This window comes from Bactrocera latifrons, unplaced genomic scaffold (assembly GCF_001853355.1).
Source record: "Bactrocera latifrons isolate USDA-ARS-PBARC rearing strain unplaced genomic scaffold, ASM185335v1 scaffold_54, whole genome shotgun sequence".
Taxonomy (NCBI): domain Eukaryota; kingdom Metazoa; phylum Arthropoda; class Insecta; order Diptera; family Tephritidae; genus Bactrocera; species Bactrocera latifrons.
In genome coordinates this window covers 1,117,602-1,132,556 of record NW_017537201.1, presented here as the reverse complement: position 1 = coordinate 1,132,556, position 14,955 = coordinate 1,117,602, and the positions used below count along the sequence as shown (strand labels likewise).

Below are 14,955 nucleotides of genomic sequence, written 5' to 3'. Positions count from 1 at the left end.
CCCTATATCTGACTCTTTTAGTTTTAGGACTTACAAACAACCGTTATGTGAACAAAACTATAATACTCTCTTTAGTAACTTTGTTGCGAGAGTATAAAAAAAAACTTAACGAGAGAAACGCGTTTAAAGATGAATTACTGGACGTCAATCTCTCGTAAACCTATATGTTATTTCTTTCACAGGAATCCACATTAGAAATATGAAAAAAGCATCAGTTGGGAACACCAACTGTAAAAATTATTGACAGCTCAATGGTTGGCATTATTTCCGAAGATATACAAGTATATGTATGTTCTAACCAGGATAGCCACTTAGCTTTGCACATTCGTGTATCATCCGTTACGAAGAACTAGTTTACCTGTCCTGATCTGAAAATCTTGTTTCTATAATGTCGATTTTTTCTGGAGAAGATTGTTTTTCCAGACTGCGTAGAATGTCGCTTGATAAGAAGAATATAAGAGATTCATTGACAGTTAGAATCTGTCGTTATCTCTTTAGGATAAACGGAAGAAGAGATACATAATGAGGTGGTTCCCCTGTTAGTTCTTAGTATATAGAGGATGCTGAACCAAATAAGTGATGTTTGGACCAAATAATATTAGTTGTCAATACTGTTGATTATAGTTTGCTTAAGGAAATTATATTTGCTTTGAAGAAACAAAATTCCACCGTTTTCAGGACACGGTATCTAGTATCCACAACCGCTCTCAGCGTTTTATTTCTTGCAGTAATTAGAGAGTTCCCAAATCGCTTTCAACCTCTATCGGCATCTCTATTCATGCTGGGTAACTTATTGCTCTAAGCACGAATTTTTCTTGAAAATCGCCATTTTAACTGTTTTCTTGTAAAGTTAACGCACATTCAGTTAAGTAGAAATTAATTTATTGCAACAGCACATAATTTTTAATTCATATATTGTACATACATATATACGAAAGATATTAAATCAATAGCTACCGACGGAGGAAATGTGTAAACTTGACTTAGGTCAGTACAAAAGCAACAACAAGCCATAGCTTCCTTAGCAACACACTTATAATGTATGAAGCATATGTGTTGGAGCAAATTATTGCTACTGCATGTATTACCAAATATCTATTTACTAACACATACACAAATAGATAGATATACATGAGTACTGATTTTCGGCAAGAAATTTTTATGCGTCAAACATTTATTTATAGAAGTGTGTGAGTGTTTGGACGGCAGCATGTGTCTGACGCGCAACCTTTTTCAAGTACATAAGTACATGGAAACTTCTATATTCATATATACACTAGTATATACACCTTTGGCTGGCGTAATTTTACTTGTTTTGCACCCAATAACTCACGCACCTTTACAAGCGGCAGACGTCTAACCATTCGTCGTAATTCGGATCGATAAAATTCGTCTGCGTGCGCTTTCATTTGCGGATGTGTATGTACATATATGAGCTTCTGTACATGTATGTCCAGTAAAAATATTTTCAGTTCTTATTTTATGACCAAAAAGTATCTTTGAAATTACTATTTTCATAAAAATTACTTTATTTTGAGTGCTATATCAAAATTTAGTAAAGGTGGCAACCCTATTTCAAAATTCATGTTTCTTCACAACAGTATTCAACATTTTCCAATTACACGGCTTTGTAAATGTTTAAGTCTTGTCAAGAAAAGAAGTAAATGTAGTTGGCAACTCTATCAAGAAATAATTTTGCTAAAATTTTTTATTGAATTATCGTGAAGCAACAATGTTTTATACTCTTGCGACATGTTGTTACATATGTATACTAGCTTTGTACACCTAACGGTTGTTTTGTATCACCTAAAACTAATCGGGATAGATATAAGGTCATATATACAGGGTTTTCCAATAAGAGATTATGATTTCTTAAAAGTTAGGTTAGGTTAATCTGCGTAGACCAGTTTACGATACTATATGAAGTTCAGTTGATAGGTTCATGAGGAGTAGTCATCCTTTAGGATGCCTGCGCTTAACGCGAATTTTCTCATATTCTACTCGATACCTCCTCCTTTGTATTATAATGTGAGGATCCAGATGCTTCTACGGCGTGTGTCCGATCAACTGTTTTGCATATGAATTTGACAGTTTTCCACCGGGTCTGGATTTTATTGATCGTTTTTGTCCAGATCATCATATAGACAATATATGGGTTTGCTAATGTTGATGTTGAAAGCCAAACACCATTCTTGGTAATCTCGTCCTTCAATGCCTTTGTGGCCTAGCACCCAGTAGAAGTGAAGTTGCTTGTCCCTAGCTGCCCTGCTTCCCAAGACACTTTTGGCCGATATGCAATAGGAGGTTACTGCCTTAATCGCTACTTGGCTGTCCAGGCAGATGTTGACCCCGGAATTACCTTCAGATGCATTAGAGGCCAGCTCTGGTAGTGGTTGTTGATGAATAATTTGTGCATTTTCTTCGCATCAGAATCGGCAGTTTTGTTTATTTACCGCACCGCCCAGGTGAAAGTGAGTCTCATTAGAGAAGATGATTTTCTTAAATGAATCGTAATCGTTTTCAAGTTGTTCCAAGGTAAAATCAGCAAATTCACGACTTCAGTTCTTGAGCGAGAACAATTGTATACGCATACAAGCTCAAAATCTTTTTCAATATCCGCAAGGCTGTGGTTTAAGACAGTCTCAATTCTTGAGAACATCTCGGAATCGACAAATTGTGGTCTTCAGTAACAATAGCCTGAACCCCAGCAATATTTTACTTACTTCGAGTGGTTCCTTGTCTTATTGGCACTTGAGCATTATGTAGAGAAAATGGTCGCAGAAAATTTTCAACACTTCGACCAATAGCGAGCACAGTTGAACGATTATTCAGACCATTAATGGGCAAAATCGCATGATTTCTGCTAGTACCAGGAGTATAAAATGTTCGGTTAAACCTGAACTTATTTTTGATATTAATCAAAAATGTTGCTAACTTTATAAAATTGAACTTAGACAGTTCGACTTTTGGGTGTGCGTATTAGCTAAAATTTTAATTATGCAGCCGAAATGTAGGCAACGTTTTACAAAACTATTGGTATTTTGCAATAATATATCTACAAGAAATAATATGTCTTTCAACATTATGGCTGCATTTGTGTATACATAATCTCTTACAAACCGTTAAACTAATTTCAATATTATTTCTACATGCAAATACACGCATATGTTAAGCTTGCCGATAGTTCATTATCCTTTCGGTCAACAGTTGAACGCATTAGGTATTTTGTATTTGTATATACCGAAAAGCTTATACATAGGTATGAATGTGAGCAAATACAGTTATGTGAAGTCTACAGTTCAATATAGGTATCTATATAGTATGTATATAATGTTACGAGTATAACGTCTACATAAGTTGGCTGTCCGAAAAGCCGAGCCGCCTGGCCGCCTACAACGTTGCGCCTTGCAAGCACATTACCCTTGTGCCTCGCGCAAAGCAACAACACACACTCACACATGCTATACATTTTGTTTTTGTATGCGTACATACATGTGGCTTGTCCATGTCAAGAACCTTTCGGCTCGGCTCTTTATCCTACCATCCTATCGTTCTGTCGTGCGTAATGCGTTAGTATATGCGAGTATGTGAGCCTTTAGTTTGTGCGCCCGCTGCGGCCAGACACAACAAAATCAGCCAGTCAGCTAACTAGAGGCAGCCGTTTGTTTTTGGCCCGTGAGACTCGCTCTCTTTGCCATTCGTCGTTGCCGGTCTTTTTCGTTGATCCTTTTTTCTTCGCAATTTTATTTTGCCTCAATCCGACCCGCAGTTTATTTGACACAGACACATTTGGCTTCTATAGGCGGGTGTGTGAGAGTGCGTTAGAGCCACATACATATGTATATATCTTCTACCCTACGGGAGCACCTTTTGTGGTCTCGGCATTGTAGTTCAATGAACCCTTTGTTTTTGTGCTATTTTTGGAAGCTTGCATTGCAGAAATTTCGGCAATTTGAAGTAAATTGAAACAAATATATTATATAATATACTATCGGGGGATTAAAGGATGAATGAGTAACTGCGTTCAATTTTATCGATTTATTTTTGTATCATACTTGATTGTATTCTCAATTCCTCAATTTTATGTAAAATATCTACATTTCAGTATGGAATTCAAATCATAAGAACCTAATTGAGTTCGAAGTAAGACGGAAAGACGGAAATATTTAGTCGATATAGTAATGTGGGGAAGCAAGCGCTTTTTTTCGCATTGTTCTAAGTGTAGCCAGGTCGTTCTGTACCTGGTCTTCTTCTTCCACTGCTGGTGGTATCTTCTCTATTTAATTCTGCAACTCAAAATGGGAATCGCCTTGTCTGAAAGCTCATTTGTTATCGGAGCTCGGAGAGTTTTTTCCAGACGAGCTCGAAGAGGTATTTCCCGATACTGACGTAGCTTTTCGTATTGCTCATCCCACAGATACTCGTACGCAAAAAATTGCCAAAAATATTAATAAGAACTTAATTCGAATGCGATAAGACCCTGGAAATTTCCATAATTAACGAGACAGTATCATTCAAGTTTCATTGTATCTGATTCCATTTAGTATTGACTCAGTAACTTTGCTATTAAATTAGTGAAGTTTTGGTGTCTATGATAGAGCAATCCCCAATGGAACCACGCCTTATTTCACTCAAATTTGCAAATTTTTTCATACTTCTAATTCCGATCTCGAATCCGTAACTTAGACTTAAGTCTTGAAACCGAATATATTTTTCACTCACTTTCATTTTGAGAGATAAACCAATTTTTATATATTTCTATAACTACAGCACACTCGAAAATGAATATATTCTTTGGCAAGTTATTCGAAGAAATCGCAAATATTTTTGAATCACCATTTCTGATATGGGAAATGCTCACCATGCTGCGTGTGGGCGTCAAAGGTGAAAGCGCGTTAGAGTTGGACGATTTTCTAAGATCCAACGCGCCCGAAATTGAAATCACCGCAAATGATTTGGAGCTCTTAAGAACACGCTACATGCTGCCGGCAGACATGGAAACGAATTGCCGCACGAATCAAAGAATTTTAACGATTGCCAATCGTATATTCATTAACAAAGGCACACGCTTAAAGAAAAGCTTTATAGAAGTGCTCCAACAGCGGTTCGCCTGCGGCATACAAGAAGTTGACTTCAGTGCGCGGACACAAGCTGCCGACGTCATAAACGTGTGGGTGAGCAATGCAACGCACGAGCGCATACGCGACATAATATCCTCGCACGATGTGGGTGCCAATACACAAGCGGTGCTGACGAATGCAATCTACTTTAAGGCGAAGTGGCAGCATCAGTTCGAGACAATCGACACGCGGCAAGAATACTTCCATTTAAATGTTGACGAGAAGGTACTCGTGCCAATGATGAGCCAGACAATGAATATACGCTACGGTTACATGTCGAGTCTCAATGCTGTTGCTATAGAGTTGCCATATCGCGATTCTGATCTGTCAATGCTGGTGATAATGCCAATAGAAGCGTCGTCGTGGGCCGGTTTGGTAGCTATCTCGCAGCTGAAATTGTCCGAAGTGCTGGATCGCATGGAGTACCGGAAAATCTGTGTGAAACTGCCGAAATTCTCATTCAACTGCACCATAGATGTGCATAGCTTGCTGACGCAGGTTGGTTATTGTGTTGAAATATGCGAAATTTCTATTAATTTCAATTTTTTTTTGTGTTACAGTTTGGTGTGCGCGGCATTTTCCAAGCCAGTCAGGACTTCAGTAATCTTATTGCGGACCATGCTTCCAATTTTAGTGTTTCGAAAATTATACAAGAGGCTTTTATTAATGTAACCGAGGAGGGTACGGAGGCCGCTGCTGCTACAGGTAGGAACATTGGAAACCTCTAAACCTTTTGAATTCTCTAAAGTAGCTATTTTTAATTTTATTGTTTTGTAGCTTGCTGCATTGATGGTCCCGTACATTTTGATGAAACGTTTTATGCGGACAGACCCTTTTACTTTTGCATAAAAAATAGAAATCTCTTGAAACTTTTCGATGGCTGTTATCGTAGACCGTGTTAAAGAGCAATGCTAATGCTCACAGATTGACTGCTTTAAGAATGGGAGTATTGATATATATTATCATATATTTAAGATTTTAGAATAAGAAATAAATATTTATGTTTTTTTGTTTAATTTTGCCGACTTTTTAGTAAAGAAGATTTGGTAAGATTCATGTTTTATACTATTCAAATTGCAAATAAAATTCTTAAAAAAAATGTAATCAAATTCTTCTGTTCTATTGATGCGAACTGTGCTTAAAATGCCCAACAGCTGTCTAGTTTTTTATTCCTCTATTCTTTCGATATAAGTAGCTCCTGACCTTCATTTCAGAAAGTAAGAAATTTGAACAAGTGCCCGTCTGCGGATCGAAAGCCTCCAACCAGATCGATCATGTTGTGATAAACCGAAGACACATCTCTAAGATTTTAGATGTGCGTATGTTCCGAGGTTCTAACGTCGATAGGGTATATACCGAGAGTTGAAGATGGAAGCGAGACGCATTTGCAGATAAAAACGAGAGAGGCAGAAATGCGTAAGTACGAAAGCTTGACAAGCTGTCTCACAGGGGTAATGCTCGAAAATTCTATGAAAAGAATGCGACTAACAGGAACTTTCAAGACGGGAGCATACTCTTGTAGAGCTCCCGGAGGTGATCTAGAGACTGATGCCCAGACCTTACAGAATCATATAGGAACACTTCTCTAGCTAAGAGATCAAGAGACAGCGGCTGCACTGCCTAGCTCATGTTATCCGGATGAATGAGAACACTCCAGCTTTGAAGGTTTTCGATTCAGTACACGTCGGTGGAAGCAGAGGAAGAGATAGACTTCCACTCTGCACTTGGCATCTCGAGTTAGCGCCATGTAGTGAAAAAAGAAATAACTGGTTCCATTGCGTTAACTCGGCTATAACCGCGTAATTATACGGGCCGATTAAGAGACCTAACCCAGTCGCGTCTAGGACCGAAGTTTATGAATGCACTCGTTCAAATACCAAGAACTCTGAAGGAGCTGACTAAAATATACAAATATAGGAAATTACTGAACAGTATTTACAAAATTTTCAGATTCAAATGGAATCCAATAGAAACTTGACTAAGCTCCACAATACGAACTTCGACCCCCACTTCTATATAATATATCTCTCGGGCTGACTAAGTCTCGCCTTAAGGGGTGCGAAGTGAAAGTTATCGGAAAAGGTTATACCTTAACTTGTGTCTATTAATTTAAAGATATCGTGGAACGCTTCATAAGTCTTTGGAAAATAATATGTGACGTACTAAGGTCAAGATGTTATTTCCACATTTATACCACTCCAAGTATTTAACCTGCAAATAAGTGTGTGAAATTTCTCTTGTACAAATTTTGCTGCCAAAGGGGTTTCAGCCACTTGTAGATCCACGCGCACACACATTCTGGCATTCTTATTTTATTGTATTTATTTTGATATTCACACTACCTATTGAACTAAAAAAAACGCAGAGTTGCACTCAAATAACACCCATAAAAACTTTGATGGCAGTTATGAGGCGCAGCGGGTCGAGTCGTGAGAAAGGTTGCTAAAAAGCGACTCAACGGGCTTACAATAGTTCACACTTTGATGACCGAACAGCTAAAGACTTCAACCGGCTGCAATGGGCATGGTAAGTGCGGCGGGAAGCGTTTGGAATTTTTCACTTGCGCATCGCAGCGGCGAAGTCCTTTTAGTCATGCCTAAAAGCGATGCACTGCCAATCGGGTGGCACGAAAGGCAAGCTGAGGCCGGCTGGCCGGTTGGCTGGTGGCCCCGCCGACTAACTGCACGGCCGCCTGGTTGGACGGTCACTTGTTCAATGATGAGTCGCAAGTGGGCTCCTAATGGGCTGTGATGCTTAACGCTTAAGGTTTTAAAGGCATTCATAATTTTGCGAAATTTGCCAAAGACACCAAAGACATTCTGTAACCGACAGTCGTTCGCCGCCGCCACTATATGCGGCATATTCAGGATACATATTACGATGTTGATGACGATGACGACGCCGATTTGGCACTGCAGTAATGATGCTTGATGCGAAATGTTGTTGTTTTTGATGTTATTGCTGTTGTTGTTGTTGACGTTATGCGCAACTAAAGTATGCAAGCCAGCAGGCAACCTGTGCTTATGAGCTCCCTCAATATTTGTTGTGTTGGTGTGTGTGTGTGTGTGTAAGTGCCGACTCGTAAATATTCAACTACTTACTTAATTTTCAAGTCCATTTCACAGTAATTACTCAGCGGCGAATGAAATGTTCAAAATATTCAATTTAACTGTTGCTAATTTGCGCGCAACAAATCGATGGCACAAAAGAGCAAACAGCCCAAAGTACAGCCGCCGGAGCAGCCACGAAGAACGGATAAAAGACATAGCGCGCGAAATGGCGTAGAGCAACAAGTGGCAAAGTTGGGCGAGTTAGCTGGCAGGCCGCTACTGCTGTTGGCCATTTCTTCAAAGCTGACGCAACGCGATGAAAGCAAGAGACTTCACTCACACGCAGCAAAACATACAGAAACCATGAAAATTTTATAAAGGGTTAGATATTTCGGCATAATGACGCTCGTGCTGGTGATAGGCGCCCCAGCTGCCTATCGACTTTGCTGAATAAACGAAAGCCAAACCATTGTTTGTAGACTTCGTTTTTAAAAGTCAACTCTTGTGTGAAATTTTTGAAAAAAAAAAATCTTTTCAATGTTTGATAATTTTTATCTTTAAAAATAACAGAAATTTTAGAATTCCATATCTGAAAAGGTTTTTGAGTTACAGCTTTCTAAAATTTGATCGCTCCATCAGTTTCTCTTTTAACCCATTTTTCCGTACATCTTTTACTGCTTTCAATTTAGCTTACGAAGGGGGGTACAACCGCCAATGCTTACCAGCATCAGTTTTTCTTTTGTATGAATCTTTTAGGGCTGGAGTTTTGCACGAACCTATCTTTTTTATTCAATATCGTGCTTTGTTTCAGTCGACGTTTTCCGAGAGCTATTAGAGTACATTATGGTATTTATTGATAATGTACAAACGTATATATTTTTGTAAACTCTTTCCCATGAAATAACCGCCTCATCTATAGAGCCAAAAAAAGTAGTTATTTACAAGACATGATCCGATAGAATATAATACAGATATTGTTTTTAACTCTGATGTTGGCATCACTGAACTTCTGACGGTCATTTACCGATATTTCTTCTTCATCCTAGGCTTGATGGGCTGATCAAAGATCGCACTTGGACTACTATATGAATTCCTTTGGGAGAACACTTATCAATTAGCAAAACGCTTCGTAGCCTGACACTGGAAGACACTGCAGGGAGTCTGAAGCTGGAATTGATGGAGAACTCCTGATAGAAAAGTTACTCCACCAACCTTTCTCCCAAGCTGAAGACCAACTTTCGCAGCCATACATCTTCCGACGATGTCTACAGGCAATGTGTACAAGGTGTCTTTAAGTGCCATAGTTGGAGTGGACCGTGGACCTTAGTGCACATATGCTGATGAATGGCGCACGTTGCATGGTCTCGAATTTATTTGTTAGTATGGTCTTTTCTAGAGCCCTACACCACATAAATACTCCATAGAAATTAATGGGCTTGGCTATGGTGTCGGACAGTCTGAGGACCACTTTCTGTGGGAGCCCCACCTTTTGTCATTAGCTCCTCTGTAGCAGTACAAGGCGATCAATCGACGACTATTTGTTTGATTCCGGCTGAAGAAAGGATTCCTACACTTGGGATTTGCTCACGGAATCAATAGTAATCAGAGTCCAAAGATCCAAAGGCGAACTTGAGTAATTACTTCCTTTTTTGTGCTCAGACAACAATTGAAAAGGGTAGCGTTACTTAATCGCAGTTCATTCAAGAGGAGAAATCTCGAGTTGATGGATAATTATTCTACGATATCGTGTTTGCGTCCTGGAGACATTTTGATTATGTTCGGATAAGAAACAAAACTTTATTTGACTACTGCAAGTGAATAGCGAAAGTGAAAAGACCACAGGGCATTTCAACAACATTCAACCTTAAGTAAACAATCAAAACTTTATAGCAGTTCGAATTGTTGAACCATTATCTTTATTTGAGCAAAGGGTTCGGTTATTGTTCGAAGGAATCACCCTGTTGATCGATGCCTCAATGATAGAATTTCCCAGCAAACTCACATCTAAAAAATATCAAAATAAATATGGATAATGCCAATGATAGCTCACATAAATGCACACTGATACTTGTATATGTGTAAGTGCGAAAGATTGAGACTCCAATCCTACTATTTGCCTTGCTGTTCTTCTTAGAGATCCTTTGGCCTGAAGGCAACGCAACACAATTAGGCTTGTAAGTACAAACAACAATATTTATGTTAATAAATATGTACATATGTATGTATGATGTASGTACATGCATAGCTATGTATGTATGTTTGCACGTGTTTGCATGATAACTATAATATTATATTGACTTCAAAGTCAACGTGCATTTGGCGAAGATGCTTTTTCTCATGCCACCAAAGTACCACAACGCCGCTGCTGCAACTGATACTACTAAGCCACGGCAGAAACAACAAAAGCAACAATAAAACAGTGTGCAAAAACGCGTAGCAGAAGAAGAAGCACAAAGCGCACGGCAAAGGGCGGATTGTGAGAGTTGATGTCGCTAATCAAGAAGCCATAGACATAAATATGTATATGTATATATAGACATATGCCTGTATAAAAGGTAATGCAAGCAAGCTGCTTACTGTAGTTAGATATCCAAACAACAATAACATGATCATCAACAAACAGTTGCGGCCGAGGCATCAATAATATTGCCCCATGGCTAGGATGTTCGACCAGCATCTGGATTACCAGGGAACGCCCAAGCTCAACTCCCAGATACAAACACACACACACACACATGTATCTGTTTGTGTGTGTTGTTAGCCTGCATGTTGCTTGCTTGCTTTTTTAGTAGGCACAATTTGGATTGTTTCGTGCCTTTTGGTCGTCTGCCTTCTGACAAACGCCGCACAGACGCCGTCCTAGCCATAATAAATGTCACAATTAATTGGATTTTAATTGTCTGTTAAGCAGCGAAATTAAGCGCGCACCCAGCAGCAGGCAACGGATCGTCGTTTGCATATCCAAATGCACACAGAGTTGCAGTTACAGCGGCACATGCCCACAAACAATGGAAGCAGCGATGGACGGTAGCTGCCATTGCTTGGCAACGCATTTGTGCAACAATTTGTGGCAAGACATAAGGAGCACTAGACTTAGGTTTAACTGTTGTTGGATGGCTACAGCCATGCTTGTTGCAACGAAATCTTTCTTTTCTTGATATGAAAACGAGGGATTGATGGGACGGGTAGGTCTGTAGTAGGCGATTTATATAAAATTGTACTCCTCGTTAAATCATGAAGTAATCTATGGGTCGGGCTAGACACCATAAGAAGATTTAAGGAAATATCTTCTATATTTTAGACAAGAGAGTTCTTGAAAGTTCTCTTAAGAGGTGCTCGAGTTTGTATCCATAGTTCAAAACATCCCTCAGGGAGAGTATAGTAATTCACTTAATTATTTTTCTTTCAAAGAAGGTGTAGTATATAGCAAGGCGGAACAGCTGTCAACCAATTTGATTTTTTTTTTTTTTCATTTTTATTTAAGCGAGCTCTGTACAATATTTAGGTCGGTCATGTATTCGAAGCCTTGTTGATCAAGTTCAACGGAACCATGTATATCGAGTACTACAGGGTGGAACTATCCCCTGAAAATCTACGTCCATATGGTTCTAAAACTCATTCAACCCTTCAATAAAACTATGTTTTAAATTTTAAAAATGTTTAGTTAAATATCCCCTAGGGCGTCGATCCAGAAACTGGCCAACGGAGGAATGCAAGCATGGAAACCTTGAAGTAGTTATATTAGAATCAGAAAGGAAACTATTAAAATCCCATTTTTAATATTGTTTAAAGAAGAGAAAAGTTCGCTCTTAGGCCAAAACCTGGTTCTGATACCTTGGAAAGATTTTTAAGAACGAGAAGAACCTCTCCGGGCCGTTCGATACCACACGTGGTTTCAGATAAGGCGACTTTCTTTCGTGCGGCTTCTTAAACCTACTCCTGGAGAAAATAATTCGAGCTGCAGATCTGAATATGAAGGTATAATCTTCTATAAGAGTATACAGCTGCTGACATACGATGCTGATATTGATATTTTTGGCTCAAAAACTGCTTTCATTAGACTGGATAAGGAGGGCAAGACGAGAAATCTTCTTTCATCAAATAAACAGTCGACGCACTCGCATCTTAGGTTCCATCTCATTGTTGCCAATCATAACTTCGAAGTCCTAAATAATTTCTTCTATCTTGGAACCAGTATTAACACCAACAACAATGTCAGCCTCGAAATACAATGCAGAATAACTCTGCCCATTAGGTGCTACTGCGGACTGAGTAGGCAATTGAGAAGTAAGTTCTCTTTCGACGAACAAAGACCAAACTCTAGAAGCTACGCATTATCCTTGTCTCGCGATATGGTACAGGGGCATGGATGATAACAACTGATGAGTCGACGTTGCGAGTTTTCGAGAGAAAGGTTCTGCTAAAGAGAGAGAAGAGAAGAGAGTACTTTGCGCATTGCCAACGGCGAACACCACAGTCGATGGAATGATGAGCTGTACGAGATAATCGACGATATTGACATATTTGAGCGAATTTAGAAGCAGCGACTACACTGGCTAGGTCATGTCGTACGAATGGATGAAAACACTTCAGCAGATGGAGAGGAAGTCCAGGAAGGACCAAAGTACCAGATTTTAGGGCGGAAAATTCAAGAAGATTAACACATATGCCACATGCGCCGGTACATTCTAACAAGTTTGCGACTGGCTTTTCGGGGTAACGCGAAACGAGAGTAATTGCTCTCATCACCACACTCGCCAGAGTTGGCTACCTGTGACTTTTTTCTTTCTTTGTCGAAACTGAAAAATCCATTGGGGCCCTTAAAGTCACTTTATGAAGACACTAAAGGTTATCATAGTCGTGGTTTATAAGATATGTATGAAAAGTTCGTTCGGAGGCTTGTACTGATTACAAAGGAACCCATTTTAAAGGGTATAAAAAAATTGTGTATCAAGAGTCTTGCCGCCTTCTCTCTTCAAACGGATGTTTGGAAATAGAAAACTGCTTGAGCTCACAAGTGAATGGCGCTCGGAGAATTTTTACTCACTCGGGTGAACTTCTACATATGGCTCCATCCACGGCTATAACCGCGTAAGCGGTATCTACATCAATAAAGGTATAAGAATATAAGATAAGGTTTATGAAGCTTTTAGGCTTTGAGCGCTTTACTTTAAAAAACTGAATTTCCGATTTTTTGAAGCCTTAAATTCTTAAATATTACAACAACAACAAAACATTCAGAGACAACTGGGCAGTAGTTGCTTCTTAATATTACAACCAAAAAATAAATACAAAGGATCTATAGAAACTGTAGCAGCCGAAAAAAAGCGACAAAGCATAAAATGAGTCGGCATAACAACATTAGGAAATGGTACACATATGCGAACGGAGACATACACACACACACACACACACGAGCTTGCCTTTGCAACACATGCGAACCATAACATTAAAGCAACGACAAATATATTACAAATACACAAATAATATATGTAAGTAAGTCTATGTATTTATAGCCAAAAGTTAAATATATAATATGTATATTAATACATACGCATGCCTGCGGCCCACAGCCATTCACGCTTACTCCTTCGTCAGCGCACGAAAGACATTCAACCGCAACGTCACTGGCAAGTCAATAACATAACGGCAACAAAAAACAGACATCCAGCAAGGAGTTCGAGCGGGAGTAGGAAAAAGAGCAGCAACGACAGGCTTCACAGTTGTCTCAGAACAAATTTGGCTTGCGCCTTTTTTGGCATTACCACTGTTGTAGCTGTGGTTGTTGTTGTTGCTGTTGCCGGCTTATCCTTAAACACCGCCGACCGAAAACAACGACACTGTCACAACTTAATTTTTTCCCTGCGCTTTCGCTTAGTCGCCTGCTTTTTACGTTAATTTTCTACCTCACATAGGTATAAATAAATAATGTGCTTATGTGAGGTCCCTTGCTCCTTGCATTGTACACACACACACATATGCATGTATCTATTATATGCACACATGCTTGAACAAAATAATTTTTTGCCCAAAGTTCTATTTTTTGTGCTTGCTTTTGGTGTTTTCATTTGGCGTTTTGGGTCCCTTGACGCAGTTGACGTTGTAGGCGTCGTCGTCGTCATCGCCGTCATCGCCGTCCTCGTCATCATCTTCAACTTGTCGGTGTCGCTGCTGGTGTTCTTGTTATTATTGTTTCATTTTGTGTACGAAAACGGTCATTGAACTCACCGAGCCGCACTGTGGAGCGAATGTGTTGAAAATAGGAACAAATTTCATCAAATAAATGAACTGATAGCAATGTGTCAGCGGGAAAACCCATCGCGTGCTCTCTACCTGATTTTCTAGCGAAATCTATGTTACGTCTTCATGCTGATCCCCGACATTTTCAGACTGGATTGAAAGAATTATAGTTATTAACTATTATTTTAGGAAATAATCGCAAAGAGAAATAGTAAATATACTTTTTTTTTTTTGATATTTTGGAAGTTTGTTCTTTTAGTATCCAAGAAAAGTTAGGATATTTATTGACAAAGCCATAACTAATGGTCAGCGAGGAATGATTTACTACGAGCTGTTGTCCTACTGCCAGACTCTCATCTCAGACCTTTAGTGTCAATAGTTAGACCATTTGAAGCATGCAACAAACCTGAAAGACCTACGTTTGGTCAATAAGAGAGGAATAATCAGGACAAATGCAGGCCACAAACATCGACAACGATAAGAACTCGACAGAAGGCATTTATTTATTTTAATATGAAATGAATTTTAAAGCAAAGTAATGGATT

At 39.1% G+C, this 14,955-nt stretch overlaps 1 protein-coding gene across 1 annotated transcript in view; it reads left to right on the top strand.

The window, feature by feature from the left end:
* Positions 1-6,137, top strand: part of LOC108974212 (serine protease inhibitor 42Dd-like) — a 9,797-nt gene extending 3,660 nt beyond the window's left edge. Inside the window, exons 2-4 of the mRNA XM_018941917.1 lie at positions 4,771-5,618; positions 5,681-5,825; positions 5,898-6,137. Of these exons, the coding sequence (XP_018797462.1) occupies positions 4,782-5,618; positions 5,681-5,825; positions 5,898-6,022 (1,107 nt within the window). The 5' untranslated portion in view covers positions 4,771-4,781 and the 3' untranslated portion in view covers positions 6,023-6,137. The remainder of the gene's footprint in view (positions 1-4,770; positions 5,619-5,680; positions 5,826-5,897) is intronic.
* Positions 6,138-14,955: the final 8,818 nt, after the last annotated feature.